This window comes from Zootoca vivipara, chromosome 2 (assembly GCF_963506605.1).
Source record: "Zootoca vivipara chromosome 2, rZooViv1.1, whole genome shotgun sequence".
NCBI classification, from domain to species: Eukaryota; Metazoa; Chordata; class Lepidosauria; order Squamata; family Lacertidae; genus Zootoca; species Zootoca vivipara.
In genome coordinates this window covers 82,004,906-82,029,985 of record NC_083277.1, presented here as the reverse complement: position 1 = coordinate 82,029,985, position 25,080 = coordinate 82,004,906, and the positions used below count along the sequence as shown (strand labels likewise).

Below are 25,080 nucleotides of genomic sequence, written 5' to 3'. Positions count from 1 at the left end.
CCAAGTGTCACACAGCTTTGAATTTAGTTTGTCACAAGCCACCGAGAAAGCAGTTGCTCATTCAGGGGCTCTTTTTAGACATAGCACAGAGGAGGGCTTAGATCCAAACAGCTTGCAAATGGAAGGCAAGAAGAGAGTAATGCATTTCCTGCTTCCTGCTCTGCCACAAGCCCACTTTGGAGAACCCCAAATTCTCTGGAGTTACATTTTCAGGGCCATAGAGGGGATGATCAGCAATTCTCCCACTCCAAGTGCCTTCTACACATATGGCAAGCTAAAAGTAGTCAGTAAATGAGACACATTGCTCTTCCCATTCATGTTTCCCAAGCTGCTGAGCTGAGCTTCACTTTAGGTTGTAAGTGTCTTAAGCTATCATAAAAAATACAGATAGAGGCTGTTCTGACTTCTTGCCATGACAATGGGCACGTTGCATACAGACAAGCAAGACCTATGCCAGTTGATCCCACCAATATCTGAACAGTCTCCTCTAACCCTACATACAGAATCACCACCTGTAATGAGTTGGCTGCCCAGTGTGAAATCCTACATTACGGTACCTTGCCAACCATTTGGTTAACACTGGCAGTAGAGTTGACAGGGGCAAGGAACATGCACACAGATCCAAGGCTCTCACACACTTGAACAATTAATAGGTGGGAGCATCATTGGAAGAGGCACTTGAGGAATCCTGCTGTCACCAGTCTATGCAAAAGATGTACATAAAACTCAGAGCAATCATTCCACAAACAGGTTTCTCAAGTCATATGTAACTGCCATGTGCAACTATAGTTAAATGAAACCACTCTGCTGTCGTGAATTTAGGTCTGCCATCACAAAATTGCAGCGAACCAAGAAATGAGTTTATCATATGATAATCATCATGCCAATAGCGGCATGATGGGTTTTTACAAGGGGAGGGGGGGAAATGTACACATCCGAAAGGGAAGCAGCTGCAGACATGGTTTCCCAGAACTTTTCTTCCAAAGCCTTGTACCATATTGCAGCAAGTCCCATTTCCTTGTTACTTCTTTCATAAACGACTTAAACGAAGTCCTGTGACTCTAGATCTAACTGCAATGCTGAGCTAACGGGAGGCTGAAACGAGTTAGGATAAATGTGTGTAATCCACTGCTGCAGATCTAAGCGTATTAAGAGCCAATGAAATAGTAAAGCATCATATACTAGCAAAACGTCACGTTCACCTGCAAATACTGGGAAGAACTTTAATGATTACTAATGGAACTATGAAATACTTCAATAAAGCGAATGACCCGAGGGCACAAATAGTGTTGGTAGACCATTTTTTCTTAGGCGTATACAAGAAGCGGACACGCACATCAGTGTTTCGCACTGTGTTTATTGAATAACCTACTGTAAGATGGAGATACTTATGAATGTCACACGGGGGGGGGGGAGCTTCTCTGCAAGGCTAATAAAATGAGCACATTGGATTCTACAACCAGAGCTTCCTCAGTAGTATTTACACAATTAGGTGGTTAAAATTTGCTTACAACACACAAAATATTGTAGATAACAACTCGTATATAAATAAAAAAAGAAAACTTCCAGATACTATTCTATTTTTTTTGTATAAACACTTTTCATTTAAATTGGTAACAGAAAAGGAACACAACATCTACTTTCATTTTGCTTAAAGTGTGACATGCCCAGACTACAGTACACTTTAGAGGCATCAGTCCCCAACCAACATACTTCCTCTGAAAATGGGAACACAATTCTGCACTCTAAAATCCAACTCAACCCTCTCGCAAACTATTTTTCTAAAAATTATTTAACTTAAAAAGCAGAATGAATGAACATCCTACCAACCACACACACACACACACACACACACACACACAGGACTCTGGACAGTATAAAAGCAATATATTGCACATAGTCTGTATTGCCATCCTGAGAACCCTTTTCACAAACAATACTGGCTTTCATTGACTAACAGGGCAAACAGCTGAATATCAAGTGAGCACTTCATATTCTAGCAGGAATCTTCAAAAGACCAAACACACAGAAATCCTGCGGGAAGCTTAATCGCACCAGTATCGTTAAGATCATGATCCTGAAATACAGATAAGTGGAACTAAACTGCAATAAATCAATGGGACTTAAGGCAAAACATCATGTTAATCTGGCAAACCCTCCATTCCCAAATCTGCATTTGCAGAGGTACTGCAAATGTGGAGTAGGAATAAAATCTAAGTGGCTGGGTCGAGTACTTGTCACACATCAACTGAGTTTTCCTTCTACATCTGCCTCAACATCAGCTGTTTCCCCATCAGACAGGCTTCACTTTTGATTTTGGTACCTCTTAGGAAATGGGGAAGAAATGTGAATGGCTTGGGAGTAGCATTTGCATGGGGGAACTGGTAGGTGGGGTAAGCAGCAGGTGCCTCACTACAGCTCAGGATTTGGTTTACACAGTAAAACACAGGCTTCAGAATCTTTTGCTTTCTCCACCATGTGTGGCTCCGCACTCAAGTAATGGGGGAACAGGGGGGGGGGGAGAGAATAAGCCATTGAATGTACAAGAGCTAAAATGGTGTCTCTATTAAGTGACATTGTGATTTTTTAAAAAATTATCAGTAGGCCTTTGCTTAAAGTAAACGGTAGCCTAATGTCTATGCAGGCTGTAAATGAACAGCCTCAACTCTGGTTCAAGGGCTGCAGCTTTTAAGACTGACCAGTTTCCAAGGTTACCTCAGGTTCCCTTACTCATGGATCCCTTTTTTTAAAAAAATCAACTGCTTCCACACACACACACACACACTTGTCCATATTTAGATTACTAACTCAAACTGCAAGACCAAACATACCACACTAAAAGGCAGTGATTCCTGCAATATTAAGAACATTTTGACAATGAATTGTTTTCAAGTAAACATTAATCCCTGACGTAAGTTGTAAACCATTTTTTCCCATAAAATGGTATTTTAGTTACTTAAGGCAGCAGCATTTAAAATATTTTAGAGGTAAAGTTAAGATTACATTTTAAGAAAAATACGATAAACTGGAGGCCCAAGTGGTGTTTTGTCTACTGATGTCTCACCAGACAAATTAAGGCAAAAGTGGTTTGACTTGTGTTCCAAGTTTAAAGTCTTGTGTTCCAAGTTTAAAGTCTTGTTCTCTGAAAATTCCAGTCAAAGCACAGCAAGGAACATTCTTCATTAAAAAAATTCCAGTGACAATTTCAGAGGTATCAAGCCTTGTTAGTGTCAACACAAGGCTCCAGTGTTATGAGCTGCCACTATAAACAGTGTTCACGGGGGAGCCATCATACAAGTATATCTTATGGCCAGAAGTTTCTCCAGGTTTCTGCCTTTCAGAGTACTGCTTTTAATTACAGTGTTATTTATTTCAAGTTCATTGGCACCCCTTCTATGGAGGACGGAAGCAAGGCGAGGAAAGGGACGCGTCTACATTCCCCTCCCCACCCCACCCCAAATTCAGTAAGTCACTCTTGCAAAAGTAGCATCTTGAATTGTGAGGTATATTTTTGCATTTCTTCTCAGAAAAATCTTGCTTCTGCAGGAAAGGCACCCATGTTTTAAACGTTAAAAAGAAAAAAAAGAAAAATCTATGAGGGATTTGTTTTTGTCCAAGCTATTGGGCAAGGAATTGCTTCATTGAGCTCCTTTCTATGGTGGCAGGTGCAACTCAAGTTTACATAGCACCAATGTTTTCCTTCCAAGATGTACTGGTCCTGTCTCACCCCCTTCCTCTGCAGGCGCTCATCCATCAAAACAACCTGTTGTGTAAGAGTGATGCCCACTAAAATAGCTACTGCCATAGGTCAGAGCGAGGCAGTGCCTAGGCTCCGTTGAAATGGCTACCTGCATGGTGATAGGCCCTTGAATGGACACCGTTTGCAAAACAGGCTGAAAGCTGGCCTGCAGGGCGGAGTAGGAATGCAGGGAATCGCTATGGTGGTGGCCCGAGGCAAGGCCACTCAGTCGAGGAGCTTGTAAAGAGTCCCGGTAAGCTGAGCACAGATCCTGTATTGGGGAGTGGAACTGTGAAACGACAGCTGAATGCTGAGCCAAGGGATGATAACGCGATTGCTGGAAGAGAACTTGAGTCGGGGTTTGAAGGGTAAGGCTTTCCACAACTTGCTGCTGCTGCTGCAACAGCTTCACACGGTCCTTTTCCTTGTTGGCTTCTTTGATGTCCTTATCATGAGCTCTGTTAGAGAAAAAAATAAAACCACACACAAGCTTAAAGGCCAGGGCTTTGAAACAGAAAAATAAAATGTGACAGGTAAGTAACTTGGCAATCGCTGGGGTTTTTTTGGACTACAACTCCCATCATCCCTAGCTAGCAGGACCAGTTGTCAGGGATGATGGGAGTTGTAGTTCAAAAACAGCTTGAAACCAAAGTTTGGGAAACACTGCTCTACACCTATGTCTGGGAATGCTCCAGGGTATTTGGCAAGCATGGAATGTTTTAGAATCATGTTTCCAAAAGCCGCATTGAAAATTATAGTATTTACAATAATCCTTTAACTGTAATAAAAGTTGCAGACACCAAAATACAATTTGCAATCTTCTGTCCTAGACCGGCAGTGAGAAATTAGTAGACCAGCGTCTGAATGTGTGTACCAGACCTTTTAAAGAAAAGGAATGGGCCACCAAATTTAGCTATGTCATAAATAACTGCGCTCATCTGTACAGAAAGGGAATAAGGTTTCCCAGTGGGCTTACCAGCTCTACAGCTCTACCACTGAGGCTTTTTGGAACTTTGCATGAGTATTGTATTAATGAGGCAGGCAGCTATGTCAAGTGTAAATAGCTAGGGCACTGGGGATGCTACAGGTTTGCAATCAACAAGGTGTCAAGAGTCACACCACGTAGATCTTAATGTTTGAAATTCTGTCCGCACAGATCATTCGACTTATTAGTCGCCTGAAAAAAAACTAACACATAAATAAAGCAAAGTTCATCCGGTGGCTGTTTTTATTCAAAACTTACATAAGCATGAGTTCGATACACGGAGCAAGGTGCTCCCAGGAATAACAAGTTAACAGCTGGAGCTGTGCAGTCCAAGAAGGAGAAACTTCAAGACAGATGCGTGAAGCTCCCACACAAGCAGCAGCAACCAGAGAAGGCCGAAACGAGAGAAAAACATGATCTGGAAGAAAAGGAATTTCAAAATTAGGCCCAAGCACCTCCATCCATAAATGGCAAGACTTTGCCAACTTCTTCCAATAAGTCTGGCAGCAGGCTAATGTGATGTAGAAGCCTTCTGGCTGGAGACTAAGGCACCACAATGACAGCTTTGGCTCGAGAGAGAACGAGTCAACTTAGGTCAGCATTTCTTGCAAGCAATGCCACTAAATCTACTGTAGCCTCTTTGTGTGAGCAGTGCAACTTTTATTATGGGCAATAAATCGGGCTTCGAAGGGCGCTCTTAACCCAGCATCTGACTGATCATTGCCATCTGATCTCAGACTTTACAGACCGTTTAAGACTGCAATCATATTGGAAAGAAAACGCCATTAAACTCCGTGGGCTTTACTTCCAGACAAACATGCAGTGCTACATGCCAAAAGTATTGCCTGGCTTTAAGATCCAAGTATTGCATATTTCGTTTTTAAATTTTGCATTGGCTTAGGGGCAAAATGGAGGGAATGTGGCTTTTAGTGGTTCTCAAACTTGCTTCTTCCTCGTGGGGTGGCAAAGGCTTACCATCCCAAGTTCTAGAAGCAAAGGTTGGCTTCTTTGCTCTGAGGTAAGCAGCGGCAAACATAGGGTTGAAATCACACTTCTTCCATAAAAAGACAACAACTAACTCCTACTGAGCTGCAGGGTAAAGAGGAAATGGATGAAAATCACATTTCCACCTTTCCTTCAACAGGAGAATCCCGAGAGTGGAATTCTACTTGTGGCAGCTTCTACCCAGCCCCCATATATTAAAACAAGAGTTGTGGGTTAGCTTGGTCCAGAGTATGCCTAACCCCAAAACAAGACCTCAAAGAACAAGAGGTCCCTTTGCCAAAGCCTGAGCTTTAGATTTCATGCCTTTTCTAAGGTGAGGCAAATATTTTGGTGGCATTTGCATTAAACACAATGTTTCCCCATGTCTAAGGACTGCTATAATCCTGATAAAGGCTACTGCAAGGCAGACGTGTGCCTTGGGCCTTTGGATCAAGAAATTACCTTGCAGCGAGACTTCCAGGAAATAGTGAGAATATTTCTCCATGAAAGCTCTGACTTTGGTCACGGACGTGATAGGCCAGCCATTGTGCAGATCGCTCTCGCTAACAGAGGCAAAGAGGTAGTAATCAATGTAATGTGCTGGGGTTGGCAGACAGAGATTCCAGTTAAAATTTTCCAGGAGCAGAAGTTCCATCTTCAGCAGGTCTTTCTTCGTTAGCGCCAGGTTAAGGCTACACATGTAAGCAAAGCTGTTCAGCTGGTCCAGTTTGGGCACCTTGTCTTCCTTCTCTTCAAACTTGCCTATTGAAAAGAAAGAACAAGCCGCTTGGGTTCAAGGCATTCTCTCCATCTAGATTCTCCTGAACTCAGCTAGAAGCCAATGCTGAAAAACCCAGAATTCATAGATTCATCAGCCAGCCGTTGCTGCTGTATGGGATAAGCTCTAGTCCAGGCATAGGCAAACTCGGCCCTCCAGATGTTTTGGGACTACAACTCCCATAATCCCTGACCACTGGTCCTGTTAGCTAGGGGTGATGGGAATTGTAGTCCAAAAACGTCTGGAGGGCAGAGTTGCCTATGCCTGCTCTAGTCCAACACAAATAGTACAGAGCATAAAATTATGGCAGCTCACAATGTGTGAAAGCAATGTATTATTTTACATAAAGATGCAATACAGTACATAACAAGACCAGCACATATGGGGAAAAAGCTGGCCCACACTTCAAAGGAGGAAAATACATGTTATGTTCAATCTGGTTATCTGATTATACACTTTTATTTTATGTCAACTATTTCTAATAGGAAAGTGCAATTTAAACAACTATCCCAACTCTTCCAACAGGTACTGGTCAACATTTAAATTTATAGGCCTTGGAAGAACCCAGTCCAGTCTCTACTTTAACAAATTCCAAGAATTCTTTTTCCTCCAGTTTGACAAGTTTCTTTTATTTGCCATCAATATTTTTCCAGCCTAGCAGGATTTAAGATAACATGCAGTAGAAAAGTTTTCTTCCCTGCCCTGCCCCGCCTTTTTACCAGAGCGGAATACAAAGGCCAGACAATGGACTGAGGAAGGGTAGCAGCCATAAGACACCAAACAGCTTCTCCTGCTTTTGTAGTTTTACAACCACTTCCTTATCTCCCTTTCTAGATTGCTCCCTTGGAATCTAGGTGCTTCTGAAAACACCGGGGCCACCCTCATCAAGGACTGGCCTAACTTAAAGAAAACAAAAAAAAACCCCAAAACTGTGACACAATGCTCATCCTTAAACGGACAAAATATTATATCAGTATAGCAGCTTTGGACAGGAATATATACAACATGCTAACAGGACAAGCTATGCCAGCATGAGGTTGGCAAAAACTGCATTTTTCGCTCCATAAGACACACTTTTCCCCTCCTAAAAACGAAGGGGAAATGTCTGTGCGTCTTATGGAGCGAAGGCACTGGATGGCAGTGGGATCCCTCGAGCGGACACCAATTCACCATCAGCCTCAACTAGCATGGCCAGTGGTCAGAGAGGACCACGCACAGGGCACATCATTGTGGAAGGCTCCTCCTAGGGTCGGTTCCAAAGCTACCCACCTGCATTTTCTCCCTTGTACGAAGCTTTGGGTTATTAGGACATGTGTCTCTCTGCAAGGCTGACAACTATGTTTTTCTAAAGTGGCCCAAAACTAAAGGGATTCTAGGAGGATATAACTCAGGATGGATCACTAGGCAAGTACATGGAAAGGGCTGCAGTTTGAGAATAAACTGGCACAGTATCTGCTCTCCATGAATATAATATGGCAGGGAGTCAAAGGTGCCCTTTAAATGTAACAGGAACCCCTTTCCATGGGCTCATTCCACAATTATCGAGTAATATTTAAATATCAATGTGATGGGCCCCACAGGCTCTGAATACTACAGTAATGCAAGGGGTGATCTGAAGGAAAAGCATCACCCATGGCCTAATTTAAAGGGCAGAAAATTGAACATATTACTCTCTGTAACAGCTGAGAATCCCTTTTCTCTTAAGCACAGCTTGAAGCTTCAGGCTCCTCCCCATACGAGCAAAAACGAAGTACATCACTGCAGGAAATTCTAGGTAAAGTTGTTGATACTCTGTTCTAAAAGCATCAGAAACTGCAAAGAGCAATAGTCAACTATATCATACTCCTCTGGGCAGGACCAATAAGTCTTTTCCTGTTTCATGGTTTCTAAAATGCTGTAGATGGTACCTGCTCAAAATAAATATTTCGTTTAATGAATTGAAATAAAAAATGTTTTCATCAGCTCAGGGCATTTAACCGATAAACAGCTTACTTGTCCCCCCCCCCCCCCGGACAAGTAATAACCGCAACAGCATGTATGCATTAATAGGCAAGCATACTCACTTGCAAGGAGGAGGCAGGCAATGGAGATGACATATAGCTGTTTGACAGCAACATCATAGCGGTCCATAAAGAGATCGAGCAAGTACACAGCAAGGTGTCGGGCTGTGGGGCAGAGCTGGCAGCGGTTGCTGAGGATGGCCAAGAGGTCGGCAAAATAGCGCCGCATCCCGATTTGCGGAGAATGGGCCTTGTACACGGGCAGTTTCAGCTCCTATGGCAACACAAAGGAGGGGGAGAAAAGAAAGAGAGAGAGAGAGAGACAGACAGAGAGAAGGGGTATTAACATTGTTATAAGAATTTAAGGTCTTAGATATATAATAAATGTTCATAAATGTACAAGGCAAACACGTACATAAATATATAAACCAATTCTTAAACAGTACAGGAAGACAGTCCTGAAACCATGATGACTCCCAAGCTGACCAAGTGTTTCTCTGCAAGGATGGAGGAGGTGAAAGAAACCTTCCCATTTTCTCAGGAATTAAGTAATTACCATCTCAAAGGAATGGCCAGACTACCAGGAAAGGCAATCAGATAAGGCAGTATCAGGTAACCTGGCAGACAGGAAAAACAACAACATTCAAATTTCTGTTGTAGACCGCCTTTTCTGTGATGTAGGTATGATGTATCTGGGGGGTGGTCTTGGGCTACACCCCTTTTGTGATCTATGTCTGGTCTTGGACTCCAGGGCAGGCAATTTAAAATGTCTATATTAAGGGCACAGGTAGGTAGCCGTGTTGGTCTGGATCGAAGTAAAATAAAAAAATTCCTTCAGTAGCACCTTAAAGACCAACTAAGTTTTTATTTTGGTATGAGCTTTCGTGTGCATGCACACTTCTTCAGATACAGTGAAATGGAAGTTTCCAGGCACTTATGTAGAGAAGGGGTGGGGAGGGGTGGGGATGGGGAGGGGGGATCACTCAGAAGGGTGGTGGAAATGGGTGATTGACTGACTGATAGCTGTTGATGACCGCAAACGACTGCAAATGGTTTTGCATGAAAAAGCAAGGGTTGAGATGGCTGAAGATCGCTTATCATGTATAATGAGATAAGAACCCGATATCTCTGTTCAAACCAGGTCCCTCCATGGTTTTGAGCTTGGTGATAAGTTGCAATTCAGCAACTTCTCTTTCCAGTCTATTTCTGAAATTCTTTTGTAGTAAGACAGCTACTTTGAGATCTTGTATAGAATGTCCTGGGAGATTGAAGTGTTCTCCTACTGGTTTTTCTGTCTTCTGGTTCCTGATGTCAGATTTATGTCCATTTATCCTTTGGCGTAGGGTTTGGCCTGTTTGTCCAATATAGAGAGCTGAAGGGCACTGTTGGCATTTGATGGCATACACAATGTTAGAGGATGAGCAATTAAATAGTCCTGAGATGGTATGTTGGATGTTGTTGGGGCCAGTAATGGTGTTGTCTGGGTGTATGTGGCAGCAAAGTTGGCATCTGGGTTTATTGCAGGCTCTGGTACCAGTGTCCATGTTAAGTCTGGTGGTTGTATTATTGTGGGTGAGGAGTTGTTTAAGATTGGGTGGCTGTCTGTAGGCAATGAAAGGTCTTCCTCCCAGAGCTTGAGAAAGGGAGCGGTCATTGTCCAGGAGAGGCTGTAGATCTCTGATGATGCGTTGTACTGTTTTAGCTTGGGAGCTGTATGTGATGACTAGTGGTGTTCTGTTATTTTCTTTTTTGGGTCTGTCTTGCAGCAGGTTCTCTCTAGGTATCTGTCTGGCTCTGTTGATCTGTTGTTTAACTTCATCAGGTGGATATTTTAGTTCTAAAAAGGTTTGCTGTAGATCTCTTAGGTGAGATTCTCTGTCTGTAGAGTTGGAACAGATGCGGTTGTAACGTAAGGCCTGGCTGTATACGATGGATTGTTTGGTATGTTTGGGATGGTAGCTAGAAGCATGTAGATATGTTTGTCGGTCAGTTGGTTTTCTGTATAAGGTGGTGTCTATACGTCCATCCTGTATTTTTATAGTAGTGTCCAAAAAATGTATTTCTTGCATAGATTGGTTCATTGTTAGGTTGATGGTGGGGTGAAAGTCATTGAATGTCTGGTGGAAGGTTTCCAGGGTCTGTTGTCCATGTGTCCAGATAATAAAAATATCGTCAATGTATCGCAGGTACAGGAGAGGTTTGAGTGGGTAGGAGTTAAGGAAACGTTGTTCTAAATCTGCCATGAAGATGTTGGCATACTGTGGGGCCATGCGGGTGCCCATGGCTGTGCCGCTGATCTGGAGGAACAGGTCATCACCAAATTTGGTCATCACCAAATTCCACAAACTATGGATGTGGAATCTCTATATACCAACATCCCACACAATGATGGTTTACAAGCCATAAGGAACACCATTTCAGATAAAACCACAGCGAACTTTGCTACCAAACTCTGCCACTTTGTCCTTACCCACAACCACTTCAAATTTGGTGATGACCTGTTCCTCCAGATCAGCGGCACAGCCATGGGCACCCGCATGGCCCCACAGTATGCCAACATCTTCATGGCAGATTTAGAACAACGTTTCCTTAACTCCTACCCACTCAAACCTCTCCTGTACCTGCGATACATTGACGATATTTTTATTATCTGGACACATGGACAACAGACCCTGGAAACCTTCCACCAGACATTCAATGACTTTCACCCCACCATCAACCTAACAATGAACCAATCTATGCAAGAAATACATTTTTTGGACACTACTATAAAAATACAGGATGGACGTATAGACACCACCTTATACAGAAAACCAACTGACCGACAAACATATCTACATGCTTCTAGCTACCATCCCAAACATACCAAACAATCCATCGTATACAGCCAGGCCTTACGTTACAACCGCATCTGTTCCAACTCTACAGACAGAGAATCTCACCTAAGAGATCTACAGCAAACCTTTTTAGAACTAAAATATCCACCTGATGAAGTTAAACAACAGATCAACAGAGCCAGACAGATACCTAGAGAGAACCTGCTGCAAGACAGACCCAAAAAAGAAAATAACAGAACACCACTAGTCATCACATACAGCTCCCAAGCTAAAACAGTACAACGCATCATCAGAGATCTACAGCCTCTCCTGGACAATGACCGCTCCCTTTCTCAAGCTCTGGGAGGAAGACCTTTCATTGCCTACAGACAGCCACCCAATCTTAAACAACTCCTCACCCACAATAATACAACCACCAGACTTAACATGGACACTGGTACCAGAGCCTGCAATAAACCCAGATGCCAACTTTGCTGCCACATACACCCAGACAACACCATTACTGGCCCCAACAACATCCAACATACCATCTCAGGACTATTTAATTGCTCATCCTCTAACATTGTGTATGCCATCAAATGCCAACAGTGCCCTTCAGCTCTCTATATTGGACAAACAGGCCAAACCCTACGCCAAAGGATAAATGGACATAAATCTGACATCAGGAACCAGAAGACAGAAAAACCAGTAGGAGAACACTTCAATCTCCCAGGACATTCTATACAAGATCTCAAAGTAGCTGTCTTACTACAAAAGAATTTCAGAAATAGACTGGAAAGAGAAGTTGCTGAATTGCAACTTATCACCAAGCTCAAAACCATGGAGGGACCTGGTTTGAACAGAGATATCGGGTTCTTATCTCATTATACATGATAAGCGATCTTCAGCCATCTCAACCCTTGCTTTTTCATGCAAAACCATTTGCAGTCGTTTGCGGTCATCAACAGCTATCAGTCAGTCAATCACCCATTTCCACCACCCTTCTGAGTGATCCCCCCTCCCCATCCCCACCCCTCCCCACCCCTTCTCTACATAAGTGCCTGGAAACTTCCATTTCACTGTATCTGAAGAAGTGTGCATGCACACGAAAGCTCATACCAAAATAAAAACTTAGTTGGTCTTTAAGGTGCTACTGAAGGAATTTTTTTATTTTACTTCGATCCAGACCAACACGGCTACCTACCTGTAACCAGAACTATGGAAGGCACCACATTGAGCCGCATGAAATGGAAGTCCATCAACCTCACCAAGAAACTTGCCCAGGTACAAACTGACATCCTCTTTCTATCTAAATGCAAAAACCTGGACATTGTACCTAAGGGTCTTAGAATTAAGAACCCTCTTCAATCAACTTATCCCACAGAATATGCCAGAAAACTATGCCACACTTTATCTAAGAAACTGCTGAAACATCTTATCGGCGTTCTGTATTCCAAACAGAAGTTAATAAAGGAGGAACTCTCTGCACTGGAGAACTCCATCAGGAATCACCCGGCCTGGCAGAAGTTCCACAAGGAAAAACAAACCATTTACCACTCTCAACTGGAGTTACTGAAGAACCAGAAAAATAAAAAACTCTGCAACCTTTCCAACCTACAGGCCACCAATCAAAACAAGATCAACAACATTGTCAATCTTTCACAGCAAACACTCAGCCCAGCTGAGGAATCCGTCCTTTCACGGGGACTATCATTCTGCCCTGCCAAATCCCAACACATGATTCAGTTCTGCGGGGACCTGGAAGCATTTTTCCGCCGTTTACGCCTGAAGGAGTATTTTCATCACACACAAGAACAAGACAAAGTAGAACAAACTACATCCCCACAACACAACACCTCTCAACTTACTGGGGAACAACCATCACCCTCCAAACGCATCAATGAACAGAACATTGACCACCAACTATCACCGAAAAGAAGTTACACAAAAAGGGACTCCACATGGACCCCTCCTGATGGACGCAATACCACACTAGATCTGTACATCGAATGCTTCCGCCACAGAATCCAAACGGATGTGACCAGAAAACACCATCGCTTACAACAAAATCTAAACCATGCTGAAAGGAGAGCCATAGAAAATCTCAGGAACAACCCAGACATTATAATTAAAGAGGCAGACAAGGGTGGAGCTGTCGTCATCATGAACAAAACTGATTACATCCAAGAGGCCCACAGACAACTTTCCAATACTGCCTTTTACATGAAATTGGACTCAGACCCCACACAAGCATACAAAAAAGAACTGAACAAGATTATTAAGGAGCTACCCCTACACATCCAAGAACAGATCCTCACAAACACACCAGCGGAACCTCGGCCAGGAACTTTCTATCTTCTACCCAAAATACACAAACCAGGAAACCCAGGACGCCCCATCATCTCAGGTATTGGCACCATTACAGTGGGTGTTTCCGGCTATATGGACTCTGTTCTGAAACCATATGCTATCAGTGCTCCCAGCTACGTACGTGACACCACAGATTTTCTGAGGAAAATACAATATTTGAACAATCTTCCTAACAATACTATACTAGCCACTATGGATGTGGAATCTCTATATACCAACATCCCACACAATGATGGTTTACAAGCCATAAGGAACACCATTTCAGATAAAACCACAGCGAACTTTGCTACCAAACTCTGCCACTTTGTCCTTACCCACAACCACTTCAAATTTGGTGATGACCTGTTCCTCCAGATCAGCGGCACAGCCATGGGCACCCGCATGGCCCCACAGTATGCCAACATCTTCATGGCAGATTTAGAACAACGTTTCCTTAACTCCTACCCACTCAAACCTCTCCTGTACCTGCGATACATTGACGATATTTTTATTATCTGGACACATGGACAACAGACCCTGGAAACCTTCCACCAGACATTCAATGACTTTCACCCCACCATCAACCTAACAATGAACCAATCTATGCAAGAAATACATTTTTTGGACACTACTATAAAAATACAGGATGGACGTATAGACACCACCTTATACAGAAAACCAACTGACCGACAAACATATCTACATGCTTCTAGCTACCATCCCAAACATACCAAACAATCCATCGTATACAGCCAGGCCTTACGTTACAACCGCATCTGTTCCAACTCTACAGACAGAGAATCTCACCTAAGAGATCTACAGCAAACCTTTTTAGAACTAAAATATCCACCTGATGAAGTTAAACAACAGATCAACAGAGCCAGACAGATACCTAGAGAGAACCTGCTGCAAGACAGACCCAAAAAAGAAAATAACAGAACACCACTAGTCATCACATACAGCTCCCAAGCTAAAACAGTACAACGCATCATCAGAGATCTACAGCCTCTCCTGGACAATGACCGCTCCCTTTCTCAAGCTCTGGGAGGAAGACCTTTCATTGCCTACAGACAGCCACCCAATCTTAAACAACTCCTCACCCACAATAATACAACCACCAGACTTAACATGGACACTGGTACCAGAGCCTGCAATAAACCCAGATGCCAACTTTGCTGCCACATACACCCAGACAACACCATTACTGGCCCCAACAACATCCAACATACCATCTCAGGACTATTTAATTGCTCATCCTCTAACATTGTGTATGCCATCAAATGCCAACAGTGCCCTTCAGCTCTCTATATTGGACAAACAGGCCAAACCCTACGCCAAAGGATAAATGGACATAAATCTGACATCAGGAACCAGAAGACAGAAAAACCAGTAGGAGAACACTTCAATCTCCCAGGACATTCTATACAAGATCTCAAAGTAGCTGTCTTACTACAAAAGAATTTCAGAAATAGACTGGAAAGAGAAGTTGCTGAATTGCAACTTATCACCAAGCTCAAAACCATGGAGGGACCTGGTTTGAACAGAGATATCGGGTTCTTATCTCATTATACATGATAAGCGATCTTCAGCCATCTCAACCCTTGCTTTTTCATGCAAAACCATTTGCAGTCGTTTGCGGTCATCAACAGCTATCAGTCAGTCAATCACCCATTTCCACCACCCTTCTGAGTGATCCCCCCTCCCCATCCCCACCCCTCCCCACCCCTTCTCTACATAAGTGCCTGGAAACTTCCATTTCACTGTATCTGAAGAAGTGTGCATGCACACGAAAGCTCATACCAAAATAAAAACTTAGTTGGTCTTTAAGGTGCTACTGAAGGAATTTTTTTATTATATTAAGGGCAGGCACACCTTTGTTCTGGGTCCCCCTCCCTTCTCCTGCGTGTGAGGGGAGCACCCTGTTGCAACAGTTCAATAAAGATCAGGCTTACTAGCTGCTTTGCTTCTCAATATTCTCTGACTGGCCTCTGTTATTTCTCCTACCGATGGAGAACCTACAAAGGACTCTATAAGGGCAGATTTTGTTTACAATGACATGAATATCCATTTCAGAAGCCAAAAGCCACAGATCACCATCCACCACCTGTTCTGGCAAGTGCTTAGCAACTAACGCAGTAAAAAGCAACCCAGCTCTTGTTCTGGATGAATATTCAACCAGTTTTGAAAGACAATGAAAACTTGCAACAACTATTCATACTCCTAAGAATCAGGCAATGGGCAGGGGGAGAGCCACACTAAACCACCACCACCACCCACCATCAGCTAGCAATCCCCTCCCACAGGGCTCAAGGCCAGGAACCAACATTATTTATAAAGAAACTAACAGTCTGCTGCACCCATTAAAGACCAACACATTTATGAAGGTATAATCTTTCATTGACTGCCACAATAATTGTTAGTTTTTAAGGGGGGCTATTATTTTATTTATTGTACAAATCTATAAACTGCTTGACAGCCTGAGGTCACCAAAGCAGTGTACAATGCAAACAAAGATAAAATACAAAAAATACAATATTCAAAACATAGTTAAAACCAATCCTAAAAAGGTAAAGGTAAAGGCGCCCCTAACCATCAGGTCCAGTCGTGTCCGACTCTGCGGTTGCGGCGCTCATCTCGCTCTATAGGCCGAGGGAGCCGGCGTTTGTCCGCAGACAGCTTCCGGGTCATTTGACCAGCATGACAAAGCTGCTTCTGGCGAACCAGAGCAACGCACGGAAACGCCGTTTACCTTCCCGCCGGCTATTTATCTACTTGCACTTTGATGTGCTTTTGAACTGCTAGGTGGGCAGGAGCTGGGACCGAGCAACGGGAGCTCACCCCATTGCAGGGATTCAAACCGCCGACCTTCTGATCAGCAAGCCCTAGACCAGGGGTCCCCAGACTTACCGCGCAGCGGGCCGGAGGGCAGGGGAGTGCGCGCCCGTGCGCATGCGCACACGGTCGGGAAAAAATTGCCGAAAAACGCTTGTGCGCATGTGTATGGGCCTCCCCCGACCCGGAAGTGCATCGGAAATGACCTCTTCTGGGTCGGGAGAGGCCCATACGCATGCGCACAAAGGATTTTCGGCAATTTTTTGCCGATTTTGAAGATCGTCGCCGCGCCGCGCGGTGTAAGAGCGGGCGGCGGCAGCGGGCGGCGGGGGTCGTCGCAGGCCGGATTGGGAGGCCAATTGGGCCGCATCCGGCCCAGGGGCCGTAGTTTGGGGACCCCTGCCCTAGACTCTGTGGTTTAACCCACAGCGCCTTTTCATTAACAACTGTGTCACACCTATTAGACCTGGGGAAAGCGCTCCCCCCCCCGGTGTGTGTGTGTGTGTGTGTGTGTGTGTTGGATTAAACATCTCAATCCTGCTCAGGGCCCCAACAGCTGCTACCTACACTAGAAAACTTAAGACATGTTAATTTAGGCACTCAAGGAGTTGGCTTCAGGTCTTGTTTGCCCTAGAGGCAAATTCAGCAGAAGGTTGGAATCCAAAGGCAAATTCAAAAGAAAAGTTTATCTTCCATTGTTGGCTCTCCAAATAAAGAATGTAGAAACTACCCATTTACGGATTCAGAACAAGTCAATAACTTTTCAATGACTTACATAGTCATTTTTGGGCACTATTTAATCAAACTGCATAAAATGAAATTGCAGCCCAGCCCAGACAAGAAATTTAAAGTTGAATCCCATTTACAGGTCCACGGTATTAAAAGTATGAAAATGGGACGAAATTAGTTTTTAAAAGTTTGTGAATTACTTCTTAACCAATTGCAAGATAAGACCTCTTACATAAAAGGACGGCACTGTAAATATTTATGTGACGGTGAAGAGGACCCATTTCCTCAGGCAAACACGCTTATCTGTCTATTTAGACACAAGGCCCATTCACAAGCTAACATAACAATTAGACTGAACCCTCCAGTCTTGTTCCAAGAGGCAACATCTCATTTGACCTCAGCAGATTCCAGATGAAGGTTTAAAAAGCATCCCTGTCAGGGATGGAGTTGAGCTGGCTGTCTTTGAAGGTTCCAGCTTTCCAGAAAAGTTGCCTAAAACCAAAACACCCCGACTTCCAGCTAGCAAGGAACTCTACAACGCTCACTGTACAACTCAAAGCACCACCTTTGCACCCCACCCCATGAACACAACTCTTCATTTACAATAAATATTTACTGTACAAGAGTATAATTGCAGTAGATTCAACGAGAGGCATGCTGCACCTGATGGCTTTGTAAGCAGCTTAGGTACTGTACATAGGCCGACAATGCACCACGACATAGAAGCGATGTGCATACATTCTCTTTCCAAAATGACTTGTGTGCCCGAGATCACAATGAACGCATGCAAAATAGCCACCACCTGTACTGACACGCCATTTGGTACAGGACTGTGCATCATTCTGCCATCACTCCTCCACACACATTTGGCATTTCTAAATGAGAGCCAATGTCATGTGAAGTCAGTAGGGCAGGGATGGGGAAACTGCTGTGGTCCTCCAGATTATGTTGGACAACCAACTCCCAGCAGCCCCAGCCAGCATGACTGGCAGTCAGGGATGATGGGAGCTGTAGTCCAACATCAGGAGGGCCACAGGTTTCTCAACTCAGCAGTATGGACACCATCACAACATCTGCTGGGCACTCAGATACTGTAGGCACTATCCAACACCGACTGCGCCAGGGAACACAACACAGATTTCCCTCCCCCTGCTGCGCACATCTGGTCTGAAGGACCTGCCAAATCTTCAAGAAGAGATCTGGTGCTGAATGAAGGGGGGGGGGAGAAGCCCAGCAGCGCAAGAGTAGGACGTCATCCTTTGCCAAATACAGTGAGCAATTTCAGAGCAATATTTCTAGTCAGAAGTGTGTCTTGGAACATTTGCTTGGAATATTAAACAACAGCAACAATATTGTCTTTTCTGCTTCCAAAACATTTTCCTTCCCAAGTACTCTTTAATTTTTTAAAAAAAAAATAGGGGGAAAATTTCTAAGGACTCGATCCCTCTCTAAAGTTGCATTCAGAAGCACAGAGACAGCAACCCATTTATTTTCTATTTGAGGATGTAGACTTAATTTTGCAAACGCAAGCAAGGAGCCATATGTCAAATGGTGCATGGCCTACAACTTGTTCCAAATTGTACAATGTGGGGTAGGGTGGGGTACAACTTTTTTCAGAAAAAGCTTGGGCGGTAGTGGGGCATGGCAATTTGGGTAAAAGAAGGCATCCTACACAAATATATTGCGTTATTTAAAGCTGACACTGCTTGTGGGTTACTGGAAAAAGATTGTGTTTACTCTACAATAAAGTGTAAGGCACAAAAGCAGGCTTAAAAGCACATACAAATGAACCAAATGCCCTATACATTGCACGTGTATATGAACAAGTTTTGATCCCACAAACTGCTCCCACTTGAAAACATTGTTTTGTTTGCCTTCTGATGTCTGCAGTCACCAGTCCACTTACCTGGAATAACTACATGGTGGCTTTTGAAGGATTAAGTTCCAATGTAAACCTTACCTACTTGCTTCAACCCGGAACGAATCAGCTATGTACTTGCAGAGGTTCCTTGTGCAAATTTAGGACCCAGACAGTTTGCCACTCCACTCACAGAGTGCAGAGAGGATGGACACAGTGCCATGACATCACGAGTCCAGGGGTTCACAAACTGTTTTCAATGAGTAGCACCTTAAAGACCAACTAAGTTTATATTTTGGTATGAGCTTTCGTGTGCATGCACACTTCATTTTTTTATTTTGCTTAGACTCAGACCAACATGGCTACCTACCTGTAACTGTTTTCAATGAGTTTCATTCAGGTGATCCATACCATATTTATGGATTTGGGTTGAAGATAGGAGATGGCACAGCCATCACATTAAATGCTGATAAGGATTTTTTAAAAAAAAAATTGTAATTTTTCTTGCTTCTTTTATTACTTGCACTGTATATTTTTGTACTGTAATTTGAACCCATGGAATACAATTACCATATATTCTGGCGTATAAGATGACTGGGCGTATAAGACGACCCCCAACCTTTCCAGTTAAAATATAGAGTTTGGGTCATACTCGCCATATAAGAAATACGACCCGGCGTATAAGACGACCCCCGACTTTTGAGTAGATTTTCCCGGGTTAAAAAGTAGTCTTATATGCAGGAATATACAGTAATATATAACACAAGTGGCAAGAAAAAGACCATTAAAAATCCTCCAGCACCCAGCAAAGCTCATTACAATTGCTACAACAGACAGAAATGTCATTAAGCAAGGCCCTCAGCAATTTTCAAGTGGTCCATCCTTATGTGAGGGAAATGTGGTGCTTGAACAAGGCTAGAGTTGAAGAATAACGGAGATGGGATTCTTTTTTCAAAATCCAGAAGAGCTGCTGGACTCCATTGTTTTTATGGATCTCATTCTTTATTGTAAATAAGTGTGTGGTCGTTACTGTTTTCTGAAAAACAAATGGGTATTTTTAAAAAAGTAACATATGCCTCCATCCTCTTGTTTGATGTCAGAAAGGGTTACATATACAAAACTGAGATGATATATCCTTCATACACCATACTTTTCAGTGTATAAGACAACCCCCCCCCGTGTATAAGATTTTTGGGGACTCCAAATTTAGAAAATGGCCCAGAGTTGTTGAGGTGGTTTTTTTGGGTGTGTGTGTGTGCAGTAAATAACCCAACGTTTACTATCCCTCATGTCGCTTGCTGACAATCGCTCAAGACTGCAACAAGCGTCTGCTCAATCGTCAACAGCGGAAGGAAATCGCAAGCACAACTGACGCAGCGGCAGCCAATCCAAAGCAGCCTTTGACACAGCAACCAATCACACACCAAATCGCCAATGACTATCTGCAGCTTGTGGCTGCAATCAATCACCCGTCACCCCTACCCACTATCCGTGTATAAGATGACTCCAGTGGTTTTTTTAAACATTATTTTAGAGTAAAAAAAACCTCATCTAATACACGGGAAAGTATGGTATATATAAAAAGTAGCAGCTTAAAAGACAACCAAGTATTACATAACTCTCTCCTTCAAGCCTTGGGGCCAATTCACAGGTGGTTTTTTGTTGTTGTGTACATGATAAAAATTAGAATGTGTGTGTCTTAAAATACACACAGTACAAACTCCTAGTGCAGGATACACTCTTTTGATTGGCTGGCAGCTCTCTGCTGTGTGTGTGTGTGTGTGTGTGTGTATGCCATGTGGAAACACAAGTGAACCAACCGCTTGGATAAGAACTTTGCTCTGGCTAGCCAAGATACTCAGGGGCTTTTGTTGCTCTTGGCAAACCATCCAAACTATCTACTGTTGAGAAGGGACAGGTGTGCCAAATGATAACAAAATCAAATTATAATGAAATCCTGACATTTGCTCATTATTTCCCAGGATTTAAAAGGACCTAGGGCAATGCATTTCATTCATTCACACACACACACACACTACACACAAAGAAAAAGCTATACATAATTTTCTTTCCAAAGAAAACACACAATTCAAGTTACTTTTCCTGTGTAAATTTCACCTTGAAGAAGTATATTCACTTTGACATATTTCAATTGTAACCGAAGAACACAATGAACAATGGAAAAATACAAGCCAAAGGAGGGTGTAGGAGGGGTGAGAAATATATGCCCTGCAGCCCATTTGCTATTGCCTGTTTTGTGTGGGCTGGTGGAGGGTTCTGAGAATTACCAGTTTTCCTTTTGTGAAAAGATCTTCCATTGTGTGCATGACAGTTTCTTAGATTACCCACATGCTTCAAGGCTTACCCATGCCAGAATGTGTATGTTATCCTCAACAATGCTTTGTGAAAGATGACTAATGATTTTACATTAGGGTTGCCAGACTCAACAGTGGACAGGACTTCTGTGTCTTTAATTGCCCTGCTCTCTTTTGAGTCTGGAAACCTTAAAGAGAAACCAGCAGACCCATTGTTTAATTTCCAAGCAAAGGGTCTGCTGGTTTCTCTTTAAGGTTTCCAGACTCAAAAGAGAGCAGGGCAATTAAAGGCACAGAAGTCCTGTCCTCTATTGAGTCTGGCAACCCTATTTTACATACGTCCACACTTTAACATAATTATCACCACCTGTATTTCCTTGCACCTCCATTTCCCTCTAACTTCACGTCTAACACCTTTCTTCCTTTCCTTTCCTTTCCCTTCCATGTGCATTTACACCCAGGATGAAGCTTCATACATCTAGTGAAGCAGGCTGTAGTTGACAAAAGCTTGTGTCATAATAAATTTCGTTAAGTCTTTCAAGTGCCACAAGGCTTTTGGTTAATTTGAGACTTAGCGCTTGACACGCAGACACCCCCTCCATACTTGCAAGTGGCAGAAACATGAACCTAAGACACATTTTCCCCAAGTCATGCTTGACACCTGTTCAAGGCCCTCCCTCCATAAACACTGCCTTTGCCAAGACATGGGAACAAACCCCCAGACAGAGGAAACATCTCTCACGGAGGAGGGACTGGACAAAAAGCTAGGTATAGTGGAGGACAGGAACCTGAGCAGGCTTGGAAGGGACAGCACCACAGTAACCACTTCAGACCAGCACATGTGCACAGCACCCGCAATATTAAAGCAAGGATTTTCACCAAAACTAATAAGGAATTTAACACAGCTGAGAGACATTTCCTTGTAAATGTATATATTTCATGCTCTAGGACAGGCATCCCCAAACTTCGGCCCTCCAGATGTTTTGGACTACAATTCCCATCTTCCCAGACCACTGGTCCTGTTAGCTAGGGATCATGGGAGTTGTAGGCCAAAAATCTGGAGGGCCACAGTTTGGGGACGCCTGCTCTAGGAGCTCCAGAAAGCTGCATCACTGAATACGCTCAGGGAGGGGGCTCACTCAGGACAAACCTATACTGTCAGCTTTATCTCAACTCATTAACCCATTTCCTTTAACATATTGCCGATTAGAAGGTCGGCGCTTCGAATCCCCGCGACGGGGCGAGCTCCCGTTGCTCAGTCCCTGCTCCTGCCAACCTAGCCGTTTGAAAGCACATCAAAGTGCAAGATAAATAGGTACCACTCCGGCGGGAAGGTAAATGGCGTTTCCGTGTGCTGTTCTGGCTCCCTTGACCAGTAAAGTGAGATGAGCGCCACAACCTCAGAGTCGTCTGCAAATGAACCTAATGGTCAGGGGTCCCTTTACCTTTATCCCGGTCACACACATCCCTCTTAGCATGAATGTGTCTTAATCAAGTCCCCAGTGAAAAGTTGCTTTCATATGGCCCTCTTCCTTGTCTGCATCACCACACTCTTTTCCATAAAACCTGCTGATCCTAACCACACATTTTCTTGCAAACAAATCCCATGGACTCCAACGAGATTTGCATCTAAATAATTGCCTTTAGGATTGGCGCATTCAGTCTCCTGCTTTAAACCAGGGGTAGGCAACCTAAGGCCCTTGGGCTGGATGCAGCCCAATTGCCTTCTCAATCCAGCCCACGGATGGTTTGGGAATCAGCGTGTTTTTACATGAGTGGGATGTATGCTTTTATTTAAAATTCATCTCTGGGTTATTTGTGGGGCATAGGAATTTGTTCATCCCCCCCCCAAAAAAAACAGTCCGGCCCACCACATGGTCTGAGAGATGTCCACCGGCTGAAATAGGTTGCTGACCCCTGCTTTAAACTATCTATTCACAACCTCTTTAATCAACAGTGACTTCTTACCAGCTTTTGCAAGACAGTTGAAGACAGTGAGCCAATCTTTTTAGCATGCAATACAGGCTCTCATCCACCTTGAAAAATAATTTGGTTGAATGTATCAATTTAAGATTTGTTTTGTTTTCCAACAGCACACTACATGGCAGCAGGATATGAATCAACACTATCATGGAGTCTAGAGTAATTACATATTGCTTTCTTCTAGAGGTAGATTGGGGGACGACGAGGACGACCTATTCAGTATCTTTCTTCCATACAGAGCAACCTATACACATTTCCTTACACTGTGTAAGGTGCAATGTACTTCTAACTTGCTCTCATTTAAAGTGCATTGAGGACTGCAGTCTTTCACTGTAAGAATCAACCACCATGGAAAAAAGTTTTGGACACAGCAAAGGCAGAGCAGGTAAGAGTGCAGAGACAGGGAGGCTAACTGACCTTCAGCCTCAAAGTCCGATGAATCTCTGCTGCAAGGTCTCCTTTCCACCATGGCTCCTCCATCTTTAGACTTCCCATCCAAAACCTGGTCTGGGGGAAAAGGCAATACCTAGGTAGAGAGAAATAAACAGTGAGCCAGATTAACCAACAACATTTTCTACCTAGTCAAGGTGTTTATGGGTTGTATAAGGCTAACAACCTGATCCTACGGAAATCAACAGGCTTCAGGGCACACTTCCCTGCATGGGATGTGGCTGCTATTAAGTTCTTTTGGCTGAGACCTTTTATTTGTAACATCCTTCACCTTCCTTGCCTCCCCCCGCCCAAAAAGAGAGGGCAAGGGGAAAGGGCAATTACGATACATCCAAGTTTTCTACCGGTGTCCAATTCAGTCCACCGAACTTCTATCAAACACCCAGGTTTTCTCTCCGCTTTATTAAAGCGTCCCCACAATTGCAGATTTCCATGCAGCCACAGTCGCCCAAGGAATCTCGGCGGCCACAGGTCTGCCTTACCTACAAGATGGGTCTCTCCCCCTCCCCGCGCCCTTTCCTTTTGCAGAAAAGCCGCCAAGGACGCTTCCGTGTGCACCAGCCCATCCGAAGTGAGAGCACCTGAGAGATCTACTACCTCCTCGCCGCGATCACTTCTTTGCAGAGATCTCACCAAGGCTGTTTACCTTGACTACCTCCAAAGATTTGGGAACAAACCTCTCTCTCCTCCCTCTCGCCCCCCCTCCCGGTCTGCTACAGCACTCATAACTGCACAACTTCTTTGTTTAAAGGCAGACTACCTTTAATGAAAAAGAACCATAACTGCAAGTTGCACACTTCTCCCCCCCCCCGCAGTCTGCAACTCCCCACAAACTGCGAAGACGGCGCCCGCCCACGCAGCGCTTACCTTTTTGCCTCTCTTTGCCCTCCAAACCGGGATCCCCAGCCTTTGTCCTACCCGGCATCCAGCTACCGTATTTCTTGCTGGAAAAATACTGCAGCCCAGGCAGAAGGGGGAGCATTTAAACTTATCTTTCCGCGCCCCCCCCACTCCTCCTCCGCCAGTTCCCCAACGTTGAACTTAGAGTCTGGCGGGAAGGGCGGAGGTGAGATGCATATCCGCCCCCCTCTCGCTCCCCGCGGCGTAAGCTGGTGGAGAGCGAGAAGGTGATCTCCCCGCCCTTTAGCCGCTTCTCTCCTCCTCCCTCCCCCCTCCCCCCGCAGATCCTGCTCTGGATGGAAGATCCCAAGAGCAGGAGGAGGAGGAGGGGGAGATTACACGCCGGCGCCGCACTGCGCACG

The 25,080-nt window shown here is 44.0% G+C and overlaps 1 protein-coding gene across 1 annotated transcript; it reads right to left on the bottom strand.

Annotated features, from left to right (window-relative positions):
* Window positions 1–847: 847 nt before the first annotated feature.
* Window positions 848–24,990, bottom strand: CCNJL (cyclin J like). Its single transcript, XM_035104932.2, has 6 exons — window positions 24,686–24,990; window positions 23,786–23,894; window positions 8,550–8,760; window positions 6,171–6,470; window positions 4,983–5,142; window positions 848–4,197 (listed from the first exon to the last, which is right to left on the bottom strand). The coding sequence occupies exons 2-6, from the start codon at window positions 23,861–23,863 to the stop codon at window positions 3,747–3,749; spliced, it is 1,200 nt and encodes a 399-aa protein (XP_034960823.1). The 5' UTR covers window positions 23,864–23,894; window positions 24,686–24,990; the 3' UTR covers window positions 848–3,746.
* Between the last annotated feature and the right edge of the window lie 90 nt (window positions 24,991–25,080).

What these genes read in the sequence shown, in the direction of transcription:
- CCNJL (XM_035104932.2), bottom strand. Translation starts at nt 23,863, where the DNA reads ATGGGAAGTCTAAAGATGGAGGAGCCATGGTGGAAAGGAGACCTTGCA. An exon ending in TGCCTGCCTCCTCCTTGCAA is followed by an intron (nt 6,471 to 8,549) that starts GTGAGTATGCTT and finishes TCTTTTCAATAG; the next exon opens with GCAAGTTTGAAGAGAAGGAA. An exon ending in CCTGGAAGTCTCGCTGCAAG is followed by an intron (nt 5,143 to 6,170) that starts GTAATTTCTTGA and finishes CTTTTCTTCCAG; the next exon opens with ATCATGTTTTTCTCTCGTTT.